Below are 23,073 nucleotides of genomic sequence, written 5' to 3'. Positions count from 1 at the left end.
ATACAGATATACACCTAAGTTTTAGCTTCTTCAAGGGCCTTAATTTGTTTGCCCCCCATTCATATTTCTTCCTAGTAACTTTATATATATATATATATATATATATATATATGTATATATATATATATATATATATATATGTCACAATAATTATCCTAAGTGTGTTATATGATTTCTCCAATATCCAAAAAGTTCTATAAATTGTTGTGCCTCTTGTTCATTTCTAGGAGTACTAAAGTTTATGATCTTCTGTTTGGTTTTTGGGAGGATCTTTCTATGACATTAATTTCATTGTATACCTAAACATTTTCACAGTAGGACTCTGAATTTTAGAAAGATTAGTTCCCTATCCTTTGCTCTTCACATGTTTAATTAACAAATGTAGGGATTGAATTACATCTATTTTAGTCTCTCCATAAAGTAACACATCATCAATGAAGTGAACATTGTGTCCATGGCACAGATATTCCCTGCAGATGTTCTGCTGCTACTCTGTGAACTGGATATCCAAAAAATACCTCAAACAATGTTTATACTTAGGAGAATAGCCAGTTCTCCCCAAGTCTAATCATTTCCCAGCCAGTTTGTGTACTTAGGCCTGGGCTTATCTTGTCCATTTGAGGTCAGATAATAGACAATTTTTAGTGAGGCCAATATGATTTTTTACATTCCTAATAAAAGTCAAGACAGACAAAGGAACCATATATATGAACTTTTCACCCAAAGCATTTTCACACAAAGACAGATCTTAGTCAGGGTTGTCCAAAATGTGACCTGCTCTGCCAGCAGGGTGATTTTATGCAACTGCCTGTGGGTTTACTAAATACTTTAGTAAATGAAGCTGAGCTACCACAGAGCCCTCACTAAAATTGCAAATCAAAATATATTGTATATTGTTTCAATAAAAACTTTTAAAAGTAAGGCTGGGCAGTCCTCTAAATAATTGGAAAAATATTAATTGCTAACAGGGAGACAGAATCAATATAATAAAAATGACAATACTGTCTAATATAATTATTTAATTCTATATGAATTTAACAATGAATTCCTTTGCAGAGCTAGAAAAAAGAAAATAATAGTTCATCTAGACTCCCACAGGGGAGGGGAGGGGAGAGTCCAGCCTATGGCCCCCAAAAATCATTTAATCTGGTGCTGGCATGAGAACTTCAGCCAAGACATAAAATTCAATAAATCTAGGAGTTTTTAGAGGTGAATTAGTTAAATATTTGACTATAGCAGCCTAATTTTTAAGTTGATAATTTTTGTATGGCTTATGAATGATGTTATAAATGTCCAAAAGACCGGGGTGGCTAGGTTGTACAGTGGGTAGAGTACCGGCCCTGGAGTCAGGAGTACCTGAGTTCAAATCTGGCCTCAGACACTTAATAATTACCTAGCTGTGTGGCCTTGGGCAAGCCACTTAACCCCATTGCCTTCTCTGATAAAGATCTTATTTCTCAAATAGACAACTAAGCCAGATTTATAAATCGGTAGCCATTCCTCGTTTGATAAATGGTCAAAGGATATGAACAGACAATTTTTAGAGGAAGAAATCAATGCTATGTTTAGTCATATGAAAAAATGTGCCAAATCACTAATGAAAAAACATAATGTAAAACAACTTTGAGATACCACCTCATACCCATAAGATTTACTAAAAATGGCAAGAAAGGCAAATGACAAGTGTTTGAGGGAATTTGAAAACATAGGCATACTAATACATTGTTGGTGAAGCTATGAAGGAGTACACCCATTCTAGAGAACAAAGAGCTATAAAATTGTGCATACATTTGACCCCGTAATAACTCTACTGAGTCTGAACCTCAATGAGATATCACATAAAGAGAAAAAAGAACCAGAAAAATATTTTTATGGTGACAAAATTTGGAAACTTATGGGATGCCTATCAATTATGGAATAGCTGAATAAGTTATGGTATATGAATATGACAAAATACTATTGTGTTGTAAGAATGAATGGTTTCAGAAAAACTTGGGAAGACTTAAACTGATGAAAAGTAAATTGAGCAGAACCAGCAAACTATCTATTCAATAACAGCAATATTTTAAAGATAACCAACTCTGAAAAACTTTAGTATTTTAAAGACAATCAACTCTGATCAATAAAATTGTTCTTCAGTCTTTTCAGTTATGTTCAATTCTTCATGATTCCATTTGGAGTTTTCTTGGCAAAGATACTGATGTGGTTTGGCATTTCCTCTCTAGCTCATTTTTTTTCTCCTAGTTCATTTTACAGATGAAGAAATTGAGACACATAAACTTAAGTGATTTACCCCAGGATCACACACTAGCTAAACATCTGAAGTCAAATTTGAACTCAGGTCTTGCTGATTCTACAACTTGTAGTCTATCCTTAATCTACTCTGCCACATACTCCAAAAGGGACTTGTGATGGAAAGTACTATCTGCCTCCAGAAAGAACTGATGTCTCAAATTGCACATTGGAGCAATCTTTTTTCTCCCAGATTTTCCTTTTGTTTCTTTTTTCTTTTCCTTTTGGAATGTGGCTGATATGTAAATATGTTTTGTATAATGGCTATCATATTTCTTGCCTTGTCAATGAATGCAGAACAAGGAAGAGAACTTGAAACTGAAGTTAAAAATTCAATAAAAAGTTATCTCTGACATGTTAGATACGTTTTCTTATTTATTATTTACCCTTCCAAGTATAGATACTTTGGGATTTTTTGAGTACTCTAATTAATTAATTGATCAAAAGAAAGAAAAGTGGGGAGAAAAATGAGACTCCTCTCATAGCTGATTTGGGACCTATTCGCATGGAGATGTGATCCAGTTCTTCATGGCCATGACTGAACAGGTCAGGGGTTATACAAAGAACAAAGGTGCCAAAGTTTGCTCATGCTGTAAAATTCTGTTTTTAAAAATCAGAATCCACACTCTAAAGCATGCCATATGAATACAGTAAGCATGTTAGAAGCTATTTAGGACCTTTGTTCAGTAATTCTATCTGGATGTCTTACATTTATAAGCGGAATAAGCAGTGACTTGCCTATAGCTGGAATAGGCTCTAACACAACTTAAGAGTCATCCTTGACTCTTTCCTTTACCCTACTCCCCATATTCAGTTGGTTACCAATAAGTGTTAATTTTACTTCTGCAAGACTTCTTTTTTTTTTAAGGTTTTTTCCAAGGCAGATGGGGTTAAGTGGCTTGCCCAAGGCCACACAGCTAGGTAATTATTAAGTGTCTGAGACAGGATTTGAACCCAGGTACTCCTGACTCTAGGGCCAATGCTCTATCCACTGTGCCACCTAGCTGCCTCAGAAGTTAATATTTATTTTTGATGTATGTCATTTTATTAAAATTTGACATTTGAATTCCCAAAATCATCTTCACAATAAAAGCTAAGTAGTGATTTATCTGGGAAAAACAATAGCAGCAGCAACAACAGCAAGTGGAAAATGCCACTAAAACTTCAAACCAAATATGGTAAAAGTATGAACTAAAAGCCCAAAAAGCTGATATATTCTTAGACTATATTCAGAGACACAAGGGAGAGGGAGTCTTACAATATGAACTCTGGTCTTTCCTGATCATTCCACAGAACCCTGGTTTTTTTTTTTTATTTCTTATTATTTTTTATTCTATTTTTCTAACTTTCCTTTCTTTGTCTCCCTTAGTGTCTTCAAGGTAGATCTGACAAGCTATCTGAGTGGGAGGTCATGTATAAAAAGGCCATCTTCCCCTCAGAAGTTGGGGTTACTGGCTACTGAAAGATTCTGAGTGTGGGCAAGTTGGCCATCCTCCTTTTAGTTCAGCTCAACTGGAAGAACAAGGTTGCATCATTGGGACCCTTGATAAGCATTATCAATTCTGTATCAGGAGCCAGTCTAAAAGCTTTTTCTTACCACAAGATATGCATCCTCTGAATTGCATGTGGGAGTTGCACCAGGCCAAGCATGCTGCATGTAATCATATAACAGCCAAGCTTTCAGTCAGTAGTCAGTCCTGTTAGAACATGATAAATAAATTTAAAAAACAACAAAAGGGGGGCGGCTAGGTGGCCTAGTGGATAAAGTACTGGCCCTGGAGTCAGGAGTACCTGGGTTCAAATCCGTGCTCAGACTCTTAATAATTACCTAGCTGTGTGGCCTTGGGCAAGCCACTTAACCTCATTTGCCTTGCAAAAACCTAAAAAAAAGGGGGGGGCTTAAAGAGACAGAGAAGGGAAAAAAATCTTTGCAGTAAATCTAATTACAATCTTTTTTTTTTTTTAGGTTTTTTGCAAGGAAAACAGGATTAAGTGGCTTGCCCAAGGCCACACAGTAATTACTAAGTGTCTGAGACCGAATTTGAACCCAGATACTCCTGACTCCAGGGCCGGTGCTTTATCCACTACGCCACCTAGCTGCCCCTGTTAACACAATCTTAACCTTAATCTTAACAAAGCAGTAGCATAGCCGAAATGAAGACTGGAGGATATGGAGTTCAAAAATTCAGTGATACAATTGTTCATCCTTCACTTTTCAAAGAGATCCAATGATATCACAGAATGATGTTGTGAAATGGATTACAATTATTAAAGTCCAGTGGTAAGACAAAAGTTAGAACTGGCTATGGCCCAGGATGTAGTGGACCTTGGCATCTTCAGTGTCTGACTAAGCTCCAAGCATTCCACATTGTCTGCTTCAGCCACCTAAGGCACCATTGGAATAAATTGTTTTTCACCCATTCTACCAGGGGGAATCTTAATATGCTTGGTGTCACCATTTCCCTATCTCAGCACGAGGTTTGAGGCCTATCAGTTATCCTCAAACTGGTTTAGTTCAATTCCCAAAATGCTTTTAATGGGGTGTGGCCACTATGTATGCCAGAACTTCTTAGAGTCAGAGGTAAGAGTTGAGTGAAAAGTAGACAGCAAAGGTGAATGAGCAGTCCTGAAAAGAACTTGACAAGGGGCAGCTAGATGGCATAGTGGATAAAGCACCGGCCTTGGAGTCAGGAGTACCTGGGTTCAAATCTGGTCTCAGACACTTAATAATTACCTAGCTGTGTGGCCTTGGGCAAGCCACTTAACCCCATCTGCCTTGCAAAAAAAAGAAAAGAACTTGGCAAACCCTCACACCAGAGGACTTCCTGAACACCCTATGCACTCCCAATGATACCATAAAAATATTAAAACAAACCCAAAGGAGGACAAAACTGCGATATCTAGAAAATTTTGCCTTCTCATCATTTCTTCCCTTCTTCCCAAACTTTTATCATTTTGTTCCAAAGAATTCAGTTCTTGACTTTCCTTTATTGACTCTTTACATCCCTTAGCAATGGATAGACCAACAATGCTAGAGTCAGGAGGACCTATGTTCAAATCTGGCCTCAGACACTTAACATTTGTTAGCTGTGTGACCTTGGGCAGGTCACTTAATCCTGATTGCCTCATATCTTTCCTGATTCATTTCTGGTCCCTGAGAGAAAGTGAGGCTGGTGACTTAGCACAGCACATCCCCTTACTCAAATCCAGTTCATATGCTTGTCATGGCATCACCTCCCTGATGTCACAATCTCCTTCAAAAACGAAGGACAAAGATTCCTTAGCTATTTCATTCACAAGTAGCTTCAGTTATCAATTCTTGGCTGACTCTCAATCTATATTTTTAGATTTCACCTCTCTAAGTTCAGAACTTTTATCCAATTACCTATAAGAGATTTACATCTGAGTGTCATCTTAGTACCCCAAATTTAGTATGTCCAAAATATAAATTACTGTCCCTGTCAAGCCTATTTCACTTCTAAATTCTTTTTTTTTGTCAGTGGTATGCCTGTTCAACCATTTTCCCATGTATAAAATCACTTGTCATTTTTTTAATTTTGATGCTCTGACATACCATACATCTAATCAGTTCTTGTTTTATTGGTTCTTCTTTGGAAATATCTATGTTATTGACCTCACATTGTTGCTATTATAGCAACAATAAACAAAATATTTGGAAGGAAAAAGAATCCTAGGGGACTATGGACAAATAGAACAAATATTCATATCTTGTTAAAATCCATAGACATTAAAAAATGTTTTTTTCCCTGTTTGTGTGCTTAAATGTTTATTTCTGTTGCTACTAGATTTAATTTTAAAAGAACTAAAAATAATGAAAAAAATACTGTTAACCTCACTCACATTGCATTTTTTGTGCTTTTTTCCCCACATCTGTACTTGGAATGCCCTTCCCCATCATCTTTGCCTAATGAAGTCATACCAATACTTCAAGATCCAAATCAAATTCTTTTTTTTCCATGAAGACTTTTTCATTTAAATTCAATTTAACATTTTTAAAGTACTTAATATGTCCAAGGTTCTATGCTAGAGGCTAAGGATACCTCACTATGCTTGTGTACCCTACGGATAAAGATGTAACAGTTACTATTTGTAAGGAATTTACATTCCACTATTCATTCCATTGTGAGTGGAGTGGAAAGGGGTGGGGATGAAAAAGAATATAATATGTTCACATATAAAGAAATTCAATGGTGATTTGAAGTATTAAAGCATTAACTGGAGAATCAGAAAGTTTGAAGGAAAAGATGCCTTTGAAGGAGAAAAGGCTATCAAGAATGGAAGATGGGAAAGAAAAGGACTTGTAGATGTTGTCAAAAATGAAGTATAAGGGGCGGCTAGGTGGAGTAGTAGATAAAGCAACGGCCCTGGAGTCAGGAGTACCTGGGTTCAAATCTGGTCTCAGACACTTAATAATTACCTAGCTGTGTGGCCTTGGGTAAGCCACTTAACCCCATTTGCCTTGCAAAAAAACAAAAAAAAATGAAGTATACATCAACTTCACCAGTTCCATGATTTGAGGGAGTATGTAGTATATGGGGACATCTACTCCTATTTTAATAGTGGGCATTCCAGAGAGGAGGATTCTTTTTTCAAGTTATTTTGTGGATATACATCCATTGAAAACCACACTTCAATGAGCCCCTAAATATTAATGAGTTCATATATATATATATATGTATATACTAGTCAAGTCACTAAGTATTTTAGTGTTTACTATGTGCTAGGCACTGTGCTAAACACTGATGATACAAAGAAAGCAAAACCAGTCCCTGCCCTCAAGGAGCTTACATTTTAATAAAGGAGATACCATGTAAATAGCTAGGCACATCAAAATTATATAGAGAGTATATGATAGTCTCAGAGGGGAAGGCACTAACAGCTAGAAGAGACCAGGAAAGACCTCCTGAAGAAAAGAGGCTTTTGAACTCCCTTAATGGAAAACCAGGAAACTAAGGCAGAGATGGGGGGGGGGGCAGGGCTTTTCAGGTATAGGAGACAGTCAGTGCAAAGACAGTGGAGAAGAGACAAGGAATATCATGTGTGAGGAATGGTAAGACAGAATACTAGAAAAGACTAGGTTGTGAAGAACTTTAAATGACAGAGAGAAGTCTTTATATTTGATCCAGGAGGTAATTCCAGGCCACTGGAATTCACAGAGAGAGAGAGAGAAAGAGAGAGAACGTGTATGTGTTCTGCATGTTCCAGTGGGAGTAGGGAGTGCCGAGATATAGTTAAAACTATGATTTAGGAAAGTCACTTTGGCAGCTGGAATTAAAGTTGGATTTGAGTGGAGAATCACAATTCAGCCCAAAGAAATTTAATGGGATAACAGTAAGAAAAGCAGAATTCCTCCATGAATTGAAACAGCTTTTTATATCATCAGTGGGAAGAATGAATACAAAAAGGTATATGTATGTCATACATGTAGAAAATATGTGCATGTAAGGATATATACATGGAAAACAAATGGCCACCATATACAAATGGCTAGGGCTCATGCATGGACTACTTACTGCTCCAGTTGCAGACTTGATGGTGTCTTCTGATGTCTTCATATTGTTCCTCACTGATCTTGTGTAGCATGCAGTCTCTGCCAGGAGTATATAATCTCTGCTGGGCATTAGCTCTACTAGTCTTATGTAGCTTCTTCTGGACACTGCTCCAGTAGTCCACAGCCACTGCTGGTCACATGTCAAGAATATCTCCCCAGGATCTGAGGCTGTAAAGCTAGTTTCTTTTTTTTTTGTTCATATTTTTTTCCAGATACATGTTAGGAAACTTTTGAACATTCATCCACATATATATGAAAATTTTAAAGTTACATAATTTCCTTCCACCCTCCCTTCCTACCCCTCTCCCCTCAGCACAGTCAAGTGAATATTGTATACATTTGTGTTAAACATATTTACAGATTAATCATTTTTGGTATGAGGAATCAGGATTGAGGGAAAGAAATACATAAGAGAAATTATTTAAAAAGTGAATGTGGTGTTTATCAGATTCTGAAGGGTATGTTTTGTTTTGTTTTTCTTCCTCTGGATGGAGATAGCATGTCTGTAGGCAGACTAATAGGGTTGTCCTAGCGCTCTGAACTGCTGAGAGGAGCTGCTTCTATCAGGTTGATCATCTCATAATGTTTTTGTTAATGTATACATTGTTCTCTTGCTTCTGCTCCCTTTGCTCAGATTCTGTAATTCATTTCATGCTTCTCTAGAGTCTGACCATTTATGATTTCTTATAGAACAATAGTATTCCATAGTATTCATGTACCATAACTTGTTTAACTATGGGCATACCCTCAATTTCCAATTTTTTGCCACTACAAAAAGAGCTGCTATGAATATTTTGGAACATGTGGGACTTTTCCCATTTTTTGTGATTTCTTCTGGATATAGGCCTAGAATTAGAATTGCTGGGTCAAAGGCTATGAACAGTTTTTATTGTTCTTTGGGCAAGACTCTCCAGAATAGTTGGATCAGTTCACAACTCCATCAGCAAAGCATAAATGTCCCAATCTTCCCAGAACTCCTCCAGCATAGATCATTTTCCCTTTTTGTAATCTTACCCAATCTGATAGGTGTGAGGTGATATCTCATAATTGTTTTAATTTGCTAATTTCTGCTTCCATCTGGCCAAAGCTAAAATTGTCAGTAATAGAAGGAAGTGGGTTCTACAGTTGTTCATTTAGTTTAACTACCTTCCAGAGACTTTTTTTGCAAATAGCTTTAACAAAAAGGACCATAAACCCTTAATACACCCAAGTTATCAGACTAGGGAAAACCTTTTTAGCTTTTTCTCTCATAAGGAAGCCTCTCGTTTTTCCAGGCCCTTTGTGGAATATGGGTATCAGAGGCCAGGTTCTTTGGATCACAGTTTCAAAATGAGACCTATCGAATCAGAGACATTTAACTTATATCTCTCTTTTCACCTGTATTTCCTAGTTGCCAAAGAGAAAAATTCTCTCAAGGCTTTACTCTGGCTTAGGGTTAGAAATTCCTTGTGGCTTCCCATTTAATTTCTGATGGTTATATAATAACTAATCAGAATCCACTTAGAGTCTCCCCTTCCACCAAAATAGCAAGGTTTCTCAGGGTTTGAAGCTCCATAGTTTCTTGACTCTGAGATATCTTTGTTCTTCTATGTATATGATCAAAAGTGATGGGATAAAGTACAGGAACAAAACTTATCCTTGGGGTCAATAGCATTATCTCCCCTTGCCTACTACTTTCTTTTCTGACTGTATGTTGGTGGGGAGAAGAAGGCAGCCCTTTCCCGGGTTTCACTTTCCCTTCAAGTTATGGAAAGAATGGCTTCCATTAGAGAGGGTTAGAGGGAATATGGCAGTATCAGAGGAAATGCCAAGTTTCAGTTAAGAGTGAAAAGGAATGCACAGGGAAAAAAATCCAAGGCTATATGTCTAAAAAAAGAGCCAGGGTTCTTAGAGTTCTGTAGATTGAGCCTAAGAAAGAAATAGGGTTGAATGGAATAGTGATAAGGGTGCCAGAAAGGAATTAGAAAGGGGAAAAGGTGGCTAAACCAATGAGAAGGATGTTTCAATAAGTTTGGAGGTAGACTAGAATATTATTCTATTAGTATGATTAGTATGAAGCCTCAGTAGGTAGACATTAGAGAATGGAGAAGTGTCTAGAACCAATTCTAATCATAATGTGGAATACTAGTGTTTGAGGGTGTGACCTCACAAACCTCTTATAGCATTCTTTAGATTTGACTGATGACTTAGGGTGGGCAAGACAAGCCTCAAGAGCTTTCTAAAAGGTGCCCTTTATTTAGGTGTTCTTTGGCTGATCCAGTGATGGTTGCTGTGGGACTTCTGGTGATAGGAATGATATAGAAATACAATCTTTGGGGTGGCTAGGTGATGCAGTGGATAGAGCACCAGCCCTGGAGTCAGGAGTACCTGGGTTCAAATCTGGCCTCAGACAATAATTAGCTGGATATGTGGCCTTGGGCAAGCTACTTAACCCCATTTGCCTTGCAAAAACCAAAAAAACAACCAAGCTTAGAAATACAATCTTTAACATGTCCCTTCATTTGGAGTCATGGCTGGGTAATTGATGAAAGGAGGGAACAAAATTGCTATTGTTCATGCTTAGGAACAGCATCAGCCACTTCAGAAACCAGTGGCTAGCACTCAGGTTCACTTTTCTGATTTAACCAGTCATAAGCATATTTTAGGAGGGAGAAACCTGGGAATTGGAGAGACAATGGGGGGAGGGGGTGGTTTTTTTCTTTCCTCAGAGTGTGTTATAATTTGTAAAGCTTTTAAGTGGAGAAGTTTCACCTGCAACTTGGAATCATGTAATATGGCAGCAGAGTCAAACTCAAATAAAAATGAGGCCATTAATCCATACATAAGGGTCGCTGTTGGCAGTATATTGATTAGAAAGCCACATATTAACATCATCTCTTGATCCATTGTATATTTCTGTTTTGTTAAACATTTCCTAATGACAGCTTCATTTGGTTTGCCTACCCTCCTTGAGGAGTACTGTGGGTTTGATACTTGTGTTATATAGCCTGGCACTTAGGGGAGTTGGCCTTGGTATCAGAAGGGTCTGGTTCAAGTCCTGCTTCTGAAATTCATTTGCTATATGATCCTAAGCAAATCACTTAACCTCTGTGATTCAGGGAGTTCTCAATGACTATTAGTTACAGAGGAGGTTTGGATCTGCTTTGGTAGGAGTTTCACACTGATAAAATCACAGGTCTAGCCAAAAAAGGGGAAATTTAGAATTATTGTACTTATAATCTTCAAAGCACTTGTACTAAGTGGACAATACTGTTGGCTTAATAATAACCTATATCACTTTAGGAATCTTTGGAGATTTAGAAAACATAATAAAGGTTATCTAATTATTCTGATTTACTTTTTATAACTGATAATTTTTATAATAGTTCTGAAGAGTGTATTTTAGGAGCTTAGGAAGGATAATAAGAGAAAAGTTAATGATTGTTTCCAGTATTCCACCTCTTTCCTTTGCTCAGGTCTGCAAATACCAAAGCCCAAAAAGCTACTCCAAAATACTGTATTTTTGAGGGGGGAAACAGTAGGAATTCAAGGTTCTAGTTTCCAAAATTTTAGGAAAGAACATTATCTGCTTTAAATTTGTTCATTTATTTATTTTTTCCTTTAGAATTGAAAAATCCCAGGCTGCTCAAGTGATCCAAAGAGCTTGGTTTTCTCATATGGATAAAATGATGTTTCAGCTCTTAAAACATACAATTTGTGCAGCGGTATGTACCAATTCTTCCCCCTCACCTATTAGACATTTTAAAAAATTATTATTTTTTCAACTACATGCAAAGATAGTTTCCAACAAATGCAACATTCATTTCTTTGTAAAGTTATGAGGTCCACATTTTTCCCTCCCTCCATTCTCTCCCCTCTCCCCTTGATGGGGAATAATCTGATCTGTGTTATACTATGTTAAACTATGTTTAACTATGTTAAACATACTTCCATATTAATCATGTTGTGAAAGAAGAAGAATCAGAAAAGGAAAAAACACAAAACAAATTCTAAAAATTGAAAATAGTATGCATTGGACTTATACTGCATTTAGCGTAGTTCCTTTTCTGAATAGGGATGGTACTTTCCATCACATGTCTTTCAGAATTGTCTTTGGTCATTGTACTTCTGAGAAGAGGAAGTCCATCACAGTTGATCATCACATAATGTTGCTATTAATGCTTCACTATTTGACTTGCTATTCTTTGCATTTCAAAGATGTATTTATTGAGGGTATTCATTGTCTTCTACCTTCTATCAATATGATCTAAAAACATAGGGTTTTGAGTTTGTCTCCTTAGAGACTTCTGATATGTATATATGTGAATATTTATTAATTAGCATTTATATTTGCTATTTGTTCCTAAAAGAATACTGAGTTTTTAGTAAATTGGGACCACATTTATTTTTAAACTCTGTTCCAAAAGAATTGTGAGACAGTTACAACATAAACAATTGAAAATATTGATAGCTTCAGAAGATGGTGTTGAAGTCTGAAACACCCTGTTTAGATAGCCTATAGGTCCAGAAGTTTGTTATTAATATTACATTAGAAGAAGAATGTCCAAGAAATAATAGACTTGGTATTGATAACAGTAGATTTCTTCACAGTCTAATCTGCTGGACAAAACTTTTAGCAAAAATATTAATATATTGTACCTAACTGTCTTATATGGGGCTTTAATTTTTATAAAATTATAATTTAGGTTACATGAATATTATTAACAAATTCAGAAAATTATGTAACATATGACATGATGTTTATAAAATCTTTAAAAGTAATAGAATGAATTCTCTTTATCACACATTATCATATATAAAACATAAAGTAGAGAAATCTTGCTTGTCCAAGATTTCCATGTAGTAACTTCTTATTGTCTAAAGAGAATTAGAATTAGCTATGGATAAATGTTGAGAAACATCAACCAAACAACCCAAAAATGAAATATCAAATAGATGATAATTATCAGTTTTATCAAGAGTATGCAACTGAGTTATCAGTGCCTTAAGGAAGTATATCAGTACATTTACCTAGCAAGTGACCCAGAAGAGTGAACCTAACAAAACAAAGCTGCGCCCTGACACCAAAACTTCTCTAACAGTTTTCTCCCAATAATGCTAAGACAATTGCAGATCAGGAAACAATATAAAGACTATCAGACTGCCTTCTTTTGGGGTGGGGTATGGGGGGGAGGAGAAAATTGTAAAATTCAAAAAAAAAAGAAAAAAGAAAATTGCAGATCTTCAAACACTAAAATCTCTTTTAAAAAGTATTATGGAAGGGGCAGCTAGGTGGCGTAGTGGATAAAGCACCAGCCCTGGAGTCAGGAGTACCTGGGTTCAAATCCAGTCTCAGACACTTAATAATTATCTAGCTGTGTGGCCTTGGGCAAGCCACTTAACCCCATTGCCTAGCAAAAACCTAAAAAAAAAAGCATTATGGATAACCCAAAAGTCAGTGGAGATATAGCTATATGATGGGTATAAGTGCTTACTAAGTGGTATAAATGATACCATTAGGAAATGATGTTGATAATGATTGTCCTTTCTTCTTGGAAAAGACCATGACATCAGAGAAGTAATGCCATGAATAGCAAGTGTATTGGATTTGAATAGGAGATGTTGTGCTAAGTGTCCAGTCTCACTTTCTCCTCCAGAGTCTTCTGGGTTCAGTGGCCAGACATGAATCAGGAGATGACCCTGGATACAAGGTTAAGTGACTGGGCCAAGGTCCCACAGCTTGTAATCATCAGGGAATATATGATTGTAAAAAGATGTGACCAGTCATGTAGTCAGAGGAAAAGTTAAATAGGTACACAATTGGTTGCAGTGGCACCAATGATATAAAGATACTGAGTTAATCTTTTGTGAAAGATATGGAGAAGAATCACATAGAATAGGAAAGATTCAATAGGTTGCAATTGGTATTGATAGATGTCCCCCCACATCTTGATGGATTTCTAGAGTGTTGTCTAAGCTTATCTGCCACTGAAAAAATCAGATGATTCGTCAAAGTAGAGAGGTGATCTTGGCTTTTCAATGACTATGTCCTTGAAGACCAAGCACTGAAAAGTACTACTCAAGCAGGGAAGATTGAGAATATGTTCCTAGAATGAACTGTTTATATGGATCTAGATGAATCTGAATAGAGATAATTTATCTACATAATTTATATTGGCACTTTAAAAGTACTCTAGATATAGTTAGATCTGAAATCTGAAATACCAAAAGTTATACATACATATACTTTTGCAAAAGGCTCATCATCAAAAGGCCTCATAGTGATGGATTTTTTTGGTCCCAGTAAATCCTGAAGGGACACATTTAGATAGTTGCAATGTATATCAGTAGAAGGAATACCTTTCTGAAATCAAGAACTTTAAAGTACTTTAAAAGTCTCATACTATAGGGGGTGACTAGGTGACCCAGTGGATAGAGCACCAACCCTGGAGTCAAGAGTACTTGAGTCCAAATCCGGCCTCAGATACTTAATAATTAGCTATCTGTGTGCCTTGCCAAAAAAAAAAACTGAAAAAAATATCTCATGCTATATTTAGTTAGTCACATTTAGGATATATAGATATAGATATAGATATAGATATAGATATAGATATAGATATTTTTAATCCCAGTAGTTTCTGTTTCAGGAAAATTGTGTAACTCATGAGATACTGAAGAAGGTCTGTCCTTCAGAGGCCGCTCTTGTAAGAGATCCTAGTGTGCAGTGTAAAGTTAGATTCAGGTAATGTGCATGTGTTCATTTACTTAAAGACTGAGTTAAATTAACAGAGTCACTAATCTGAAGCCCTATAACTAACTTTTAAGTCTTTTTTCAGATTTGGTGGTAGCAACTTTCCACCTTTTATTGTGTTTAAAATTTTTCTTCACACTGGAGGCCATGGGAACAAGTATTTCAGTGGAAAAAATACACTGAGGCCGTCGAGTGAGGTGACTTACTAAGATATCCTTTTTTTTGTTAATCTATCATAACTTCTTAGAATCATAAATTGATATATCATAATCATAACTTTTTAGAATCATAAAATGATAGGTCATTAGAGCTGGAAGCATTTTACTAGCAAAGAAACAAAAAACCAGAGCGGTTAAATGACTTAACCATTGTCATATCTTCAGTGTGGTAGAAACATTGTCTTCCAAGGAGGCAAGGTGGATTTTTTCCCCCTATAAGACAGGGAAGTTGTCCTAAGGACTAAACAACATAAGGATTATGCTGCTAAAAAAAGATGCCTGTTTTGTATTTAAGGACCTTCAGGCATAGTGATTGTCTCACTACTGTATGAATTACCACAGCTATCTTAGCTTGTTGATCCCCTACTAGCTTAAACTATTTAACATTTGGAATTTTTCTTAACCTGTCTTCCTCCCCCTTCTTTTCCAATCTTCCTATCTGCCCTCATTCCCCTCTCCCCTAATCACCTTTAATATCAAAGATATAATCCTTTGTTTGACATTCCATGCTTTTCATAATCTACTCCTTACATTTTCAGTCTTTTTTCTACCTTATGTATCTGCCAATGACACTGGCATCCTTTCTGCCTATCTTCCATACCTAAAATGCTCTCATCTTCATCCACATCCCCTGGCTTCCCAGATCCAAGTTCTAGCTTCAATTCCACTTTCTACCCCTCCTGATTCTCTGCTTTCCATCTTTTTTAAAATTCTTTCCTATTTATCCTGAATATATCTTGTTGATACCTATATATTCGGCTAAGCTCATTGAAGGCTGGGTTTGGTTTTTGCCTCTGTATGCCCAGCATTTATCACAGAGTCTCGCATATTGTAGGTGACTATGTCCACCAGTGCTGTATCTTTGTTGTGCATCCTTTGAATGCTATGGCTAAGTAAAACTCTTTGTGGACTTTTTGATGGTCTACAGATGTCCTGTTTCATTCCACTTTTGAATCTGAAAAATCAAGGCCAGTTTATAACATTTAAAAGTAGCTGGTTGGTTACATCTAACAGTTAAGTAGATAATTTACAATAACATGGTAAGGATGGGATATATACCACAATTTTATTTAGATATATTTTCCTTTATCTCCTAGGATACATACCTCAATAAATTGTGTTACCTGTAATGTCTTGCATGACATTGGGCCAGCCACTGAATCTGAATAATACTTACTCAAGAAACTTCTCAACATGGTGCTCAAGCCCTGAATCAATCCACACTCAGGGCAGCTTGCCTGTCTTTAAGGGAAAAAAAAATCCCAGACTAGTCTTTTTTGGTGTTCAGTCATGTGAATTCTCCATGACCCCTTTTTTTGCCAGGGTTTTCCTGGCAAAGATATTGGAGTGGTTTGTCATTTACTTTTCCAGCTTATTTTACAAATGAGGAAACTGAGGCAAGCAGGGTTAAATGACTTGCCCCAGGGTTACAGAGATAGTAAGTGTCTGAGGCCAGAATTAAACTCAAGAAAATAAGTCTTCTGACTCCAGGCTTGGCACTCTATCCACTGTACCACTCTATCTATTGAACCACTTAGCAATCTTAGACTAATCTATATGGCAGACATTGTTCCTACCACACTGAGTTTTAGGTTCATTCAGTAAATTATGAATACAGCATCTAAGTCTCTTCACAATTAATGATTACACTTGAATAATACTTTTTAGTTTATTAAGTTAAAGAGTTTTAGCTCATTTGGAAAATAATTGAGAAAACATTTTCTACATAGATTTATGAAATTAAAATTACTTGTCTAATCAAAAATGTTTAAAAGGATCTTGGAATATATTTACAGAAACAGTATATATGTGTACACATGTATATGTGCATAAGTGTTCATATGCATATGAATATTCATACACACACATATATATACATTCAGACATATGCATATATAAATTATAACTCCTATACTGTGTGATAATAAAAAGACAACAAAAAAGAATGAAGACCTTAGTCTTAGGTCTGTAACTGCTCTGTTTTATGACTTTAAACAAATCACTTCTCTCTTGGTCTAAGTTTTCTCATTTGTAAAACAGAGCAGATTAGGTGATAACTGATTACTCTTTCATTTTGATTTTTAAAATGATGCTTCAGAGCAGATATCTCTTATGCCGTGGTTCTCAAAGAACTACAGATATTTTAAGTTTTCACTAAATCAATCCTATGTTAGAAAATAGAATAGAATAGAAAAAGATTTTATAAATTGTTTCAAAAAATGTTGCTGTTTGAATGTTTGAATTTTTCATTCCCTCTTCCCTTTCACAGGCAGTGGTTGATGCTTGTAAACTAATGGGAAATCGGAAATATTATGACCAAATAATTCAAGACCAACTTCACTTTCAAACATACAAAATTGCTGATGAAATTGATGTTGTTACCATGAAGGATTATATGCATGTAAGGAATATGTTTAAATATTAATGAGAAAGGCTTTCTTTCATCCTGTATCTAAAGAAGAAAACAATCTTATATTATTGGAATAATTCATATTAATTCTGTGTAAAGTGATGACTTTAAAGGAAACAGAATTTTTATCATTTCTAAAAACTTCAAATCTTATTGTAATACTATATTGGTATAGGACTCCATATGATGTTGATTACATCCTTAAAATGAAATTTCTCAAAAAGAATTGTATATTGAAAAATGTACTCTAAAGTCCTATATTAAAAAATTGTATCTGTTTAACAGTAAATTATCTTTCTAAAAGCAAATAGGCAAAGCTTTTACCATATAAAAATATCATAATAAATTAAGGGAAACCAAGAAAATGGGGAAAAAATAGAATGAATGAGAACAAGTAAAGACTTCCCCTATCTCATTCCATGAACTCTTATCACATATACTACTACAACCCTCTACCACCTTTACAATCTCTAAGATCATTAAGCTTATTGTTTCCACCATTCTTGGACTCATTAACAAACCTCCTCCAAGTTTAAGATTTTTGAATGATAAAACTTAACACAGGTTGTTTTGTTTTGTTTTGTTTTGGCACCTGAAGAGGACACACAGCTAGAATAGTCTCATTTGCCTTTTTTACTCCTTGCTTCACCCCTTTTTTCCCCTCTAATCCTCAATGCAGCCTCACAAGGTTTGGAATCATAACTGTTCTCTAAAATCTGCTATTATTGCTTCTTTCTTCCATTATTGTCTCTCCCCAATGCACCTTTCCCCTATTTTCTGCTCTTTGGCAATTGAATTCCACAGAGCCACCTATGTTGCCACAAGAAGGAGCCCCAATATCATTTCTCTAAAAATGGGAAGTGGGGCACAAGGAAAATGCACACTCCTTGAGGAGATAATGTCTAGGAATTCTCTTACACTACTTCTAGTAGCCCTCTGCAGTTTTGGGGGATAAAGGAGCATTGTATATTGCTTCATTTTGTGATCTGCATCTTTAAAGTAGATCTGTCTCCTTTACCTTGCCCCATTCAAAGTTACCTAGCACAGAACTTTGCAATGTGTATGAGGCCGGTGAAAGAAGCTCTTGCTACTGCAGAAACCAGTGAAGCTTAAGTTGTTTCTATTGTACTGTGATCTTGTTAATAATCATTTAGGAATTTTATATGTCAGATTTGGGATGTACAGCCTATACTTAAACCAAATCAATATTTTTCTGAGGTGGCAATAATATTTTTAAAATTTAAATTTTATTGTTGATACCTTTTGTCTTTATATTTCAATCATTTATGACTATCCCCTGAGCCCTCCCCTATCCAATGAATATCCCTTGTGATTTTAGAAGAGGAAAAAAAGCAGAAAACTTATCAATACCTCAACTGTACCTTATGATATATGAAAAATTCTGTACCCTTTTCCCATTTTTACAGTGGAAGGAAATGAGATACGTTTTTAACTTTTCCAGAGCTATGCTTGCTCATTTTTCGGTTTCTTTTTTGTTAGTTATGTTTCCATTGTTTTCATTATATATATGTTTTTTCATTTTTTTTCAAGGTAATGGGGGGGTTAATTGACTTACCCAAGGTCATAAGCTAGGTAATTATTAAGTGTCTGAGGCTAGATTTCAGTTCAAGTTTTTCAGATTCCAGGGCCAATGCTTTATCCACTGCACCACCTAGCTGCCCCTGTGTATTTTCTTTTTTTTTTCAAGGTAATGGGGTTAAGTGGCTTGCCCAAGGCCACACAGCTAGGTAAATATTAAGTGTCTGAGGTCGGATTTGAACTCAAGTACTCCTGACTCCAGGGCTGGTGCTCTATCCACTGCGCCACCTAGCTGCCCCTGTGTATTTTATTTTCAAGGGTCATGAAGTCTTCCCTGGCTTCTTGGAATTTCTTAAGTGCAATATTATTTCATTACATTTGCATACCACGGTTCATTTGGTTAGTCCTCAGTTATTGAGTATGAGATACAAAATTATATAGAATTTTGATTTAAAGAATTGAAAAAATAGAAGACAAAATTTCAAACTTCTTTTATCAGTAATGTCAAAACTAAATCAGAATAAACATGAAAATCCATGAAGAGAATCATAACTTAAGGTTATGAAAAAATTTAGCTAAATATCTTAGTCATACCCCTTTTTTGTTTGCTTCTTTACAGAAGAAAGTAGAGAACATATATGTACTATATCTAATACCTTCACATTCACTGAATTTTCATCTTCTCTATACCGTATTTCAGACAGTGAACATAATTATCAAAAACCTTACTGAAGATTAAGAGTTCTGTATAATTTATATTATTGAAAAGACCAGTAGTTGCCACTACTGATTTAATGTATTAAAAAAATCATTGAACCATCTATCAATTTTGTCCTAGGCCATCTTTGCTCTCTATATTTCCTGTCTCTTGGCTATTGAATCATCTCTCATGGGTTTAATTATCATCTCTGTGCAGATGACTCTTAAAACTCTATAATAAATCCTAATTTTCTTAGCTTCACATTTCTAGTTGATCATTAGACATTTCAAATTCAACACCCAAAACATGGTTCATTATTTCATTATCTGGTCCCTAAATCCACCCACCCTTACCAAATACCTCTGTTTCTTCTAGTCACTGGAGTTTTTGGCTTAAGAGTCATCCTTCTCTTCACCCCCATCCCAAGTCAAATCACTTGCTAAGTTCTATTTATTCTCCTACCATACTGTTTCTAGTAAATATCTCATACTTTACATTCACATGACCACCATCCCACTTCACACCATCTTTACAGACTACTACAATAATATCCTGATTGGACTCTGCAATTTCAATTTCAGGCCTTGTCAATTCATTTTCCATATAGCTTTTAAATTAGTATTCCCAAAAAATAGATCTAGCAAGAAACTTGAACCCCCTACTGCCTCAAGAATAAAATACTAACTCCACACATTCCCAGTTAAGGACCTTTATAATCTGGCTCTAGTATACCCCTTTATGTTTTTTGCATATTTTCCCCCCTCCATGCACTCTTCTAATCAAATTTTCCTCAATTTGACATCCCATCTCTCATTGTTAATCCTTTGCACAGCCTATCCCCCCAAGCTCGGAATATAAATTTCTCAAGTGAAAAAATTTTTTCAGCATTTATATTTGTATACCCAGTAGGCAGTTAATAATGAATGATTTCTAAGAAAACATATTGCTTACAGTATAAATTTAATAATAATAAAGAGATGTTATTAGACTTTTAAATCAATATATTGCTGTTGTTAATAGTTTGCTAAATTTTAACAAAGCATTTGACAAAGTAACTCAGATTGTTCTCATGGACAAGATAATATGGACTAGAGAAGAGCATAAGGAGGTGACTTTGGAATTATTTAAAAGATCAGATCCAAAATAAAATAAAATAAAATAAAAGATCAGATCCAAAGTAGTAATTTCTTGGAAAGAAGTCTCTGATAAAGAGTCCCAGGAAATCTGTTCTAGGATCTGTGCTATGTAATATTGTATTCAGTGACTTAAAGATTTAAATGGAGTACTTAACAGTTTTAAAGTGACACAAAGATAGTTTGGGTTTTAGCTAATAGGATGAATGACATTCGGGTTCTAAAAAGATCTCAGACTAAAATTTTGGGCTAAATATAGTAAGATAAAGTATATATGTATAAAGAATAAATGGGGGGTGGCTAGGTGGTGCAGTGGATAAAGCACCAGCCCTGGAGTCAGGAGTACCCCGGGTTCAAATTTGGTCTCAGACACTTAATAATCACCTAGCTGTGTGGCCTTGGGCAAGCCACTTACCCCATTTGCCTTGCAAAAATCTAAAAAAAAAAAAAAAGAATAAATGAATAGTTGTAAACTAGAGTTCAAAAAATTTCTATCACATAAAGGAGGGAAAGGCATGGATAGTAGATGATGAGAAAAAGATAAGGGGGTTTTTGATGGATTAAAAACACAATATGATTCAAGAGTGTTTTATGGCATCCAGAATAGCTAACATCATAAGCGAACATTATACCCAGGACTAGGGCAGCAGTTGTTTCAATATACTCTTCCCTGGTTAGATTACATCTATAATATTGTGTGCTTAGTTTGGGAAGTCACATTTAAGATATATACTGATGAACTGGAAAATGTTGAGCTTAGTGTGTACAAGTTAGTAATGAGGAAAGGCCCTCACAATCATATAAGGACCACCTGAAAAAACTGGACACCAGCCTAGAGAAAAACTGGTGGTGATGCTATGAAAAAGTTAGACTAGTAATTTTAAAGGATTTGGAGGAATTTATGATAAATGGGGATGGAGAAAACTTATTCTGCTTGACCCCAGGGGACAGGATTTATAGCAATGAATAGAAGTGGCAATTAAGCAAATCTAGGCTGAATGTAAAGAACTTTCTAATAATTAGAATTTTCTAGCTCAGAGAATGACTTGGCTCTTAAGGTGGGGTGTCTACCCAACATAGTGAACTTCGAACAAATATTGGATGACCATAGACACTTGTTTTTGTTGTAGAGAGAATTTTTGTTCAGATGTGAGCTACATTAAATGCCCACTGAATTTTTTTTTTCCAATGCTGAGAATATCTAATTCTGTGTTGTGTCTTTGTTGAGAATTGCATGTGAGGGATTATGAATACAAGGAGCATAGAGAAAAAAATGCAAAGAAGATAGACTTCAAGAACTGCATGGAGTCCCAGCAAGTCTCATGCCCCACCTCTTTCCTATGGAATATAAAATTGTACCTTCTACTGCCTGGTTCCTATCCTTCTCTCTCAAATGGGAGAATAGTGGAAAGAAGTCCAAGACTCTTGGAGTTAGGGCATAGGCTCAATTATGTTTCTAACACTTGCTAGTTCTATGACTATGAGCTAATTACTTTTTTAGGAGTCCCAGTTACTTCATTGGTAAAAAAAGAACAATAATTCACTACCTACCTTACTGTTGTAAAGTGCTTTGTAAATGAACCACAAAGCGTGAGATGTTCTCAGATTATTTTTCTAAGACAAACTCTTTACATTGTTACATTTAAGGAGTAACTAAAAATGTTTCAAATGAAAATAATGATCTGGGTACTCAACCTCTAAGAATAGCCTGTTCTCTAAATTATTTATTCAGATATTTTCTGACCTTCAGTTATGTCAGGGAGTAGCACTACTAGTTACTCTGAACACAATATTCATTTCAGTTCAGCTTCTATTGAATGCCAAATGTGTGTTAAACATTATGTTGGTGCAAAGAGAAATTTTAAAATGTCAGTATTCCTGCACTCAAAAAGTTTGCTGATCTTGGTGTCTCTTTTATACAAAGCAGAAATTGTTAAGAAACTTCCACTTTAAAACTTAGAGTAACTCCAGCAGGTAATTAGTCTTGGTTTTTTGCTCTGTAGTTTACCAGTTTTCTGGATGAAACCCCAGCATATCTTGGTGGCAAAAGTAACTGCTGGAGAAGGCTGACACTGGAAAACTTTCCAAAAACAATGATAATATATGATATAATAAATTATGCAACATCTGGAATGCTCTCAGATCGTCTGCAAAAAGAATTGAAGTATCTATTACAAAAACCACAATCTGAAGAGATGCAACGTGACCAGCTCCGGGTTATTTCTCAAGTTAGGTAAAAAATATCTATCATAATTTAACTGTGAGATAAATATTTAGTTAACTTTAATATTCTACATTTAAAAGAAAACTAATTTTCTTAATAGGAATCTCCCATAGATTACCATTTAGGAATTATTTCTGTCTTGAAGGTCTCATGGCCACTCAGCAAAAGAATATTGATGACTTCTGGAAGTAGCAAAGCATTAATATTGTTTTCTTTACAAGGTCAGCTGACACCCACTTCTCAATTACTTCATAG

At 35.6% G+C, this 23,073-nt stretch overlaps 1 protein-coding gene across 5 annotated transcripts in view; it reads left to right on the top strand.

Moving 5' to 3' along the window:
- Positions 1-23,073, top strand: part of C1HXorf58 (chromosome 1 CXorf58 homolog) — a 68,024-nt gene that overhangs the window by 20,529 nt on the left and 24,422 nt on the right. For 2 of the 5 annotated variants that reach the window (XM_074214241.1, XM_074214240.1), the window contains exons 3-7: positions 11,469-11,568; positions 14,479-14,585; positions 14,680-14,791; positions 17,082-17,213; positions 22,598-22,827. In XM_074214241.1, the coding sequence (XP_074070342.1) occupies positions 11,469-11,568; positions 14,479-14,585; positions 14,680-14,791; positions 17,082-17,213; positions 22,598-22,827 (681 nt within the window). Of the gene's footprint in view, positions 1-9,993; positions 10,090-11,468; positions 11,569-14,478; positions 14,586-14,679; positions 14,792-17,081; positions 17,214-22,597; positions 22,828-23,073 lie in introns of those variants that run through there. The other 3 variants (XM_074214244.1, XM_074214243.1, XM_074214245.1) reach the window with 3 other exon arrangements.

The sequence above is a fragment of the Macrotis lagotis genome, chromosome 1 (genome assembly GCF_037893015.1).
Source record: "Macrotis lagotis isolate mMagLag1 chromosome 1, bilby.v1.9.chrom.fasta, whole genome shotgun sequence".
NCBI classification, from domain to species: Eukaryota; Metazoa; Chordata; class Mammalia; order Peramelemorphia; family Peramelidae; genus Macrotis; species Macrotis lagotis.
The sequence above is the reverse complement of the archived record's forward strand: the minus strand, read 5'-3'. Positions and strand labels throughout refer to the sequence as shown.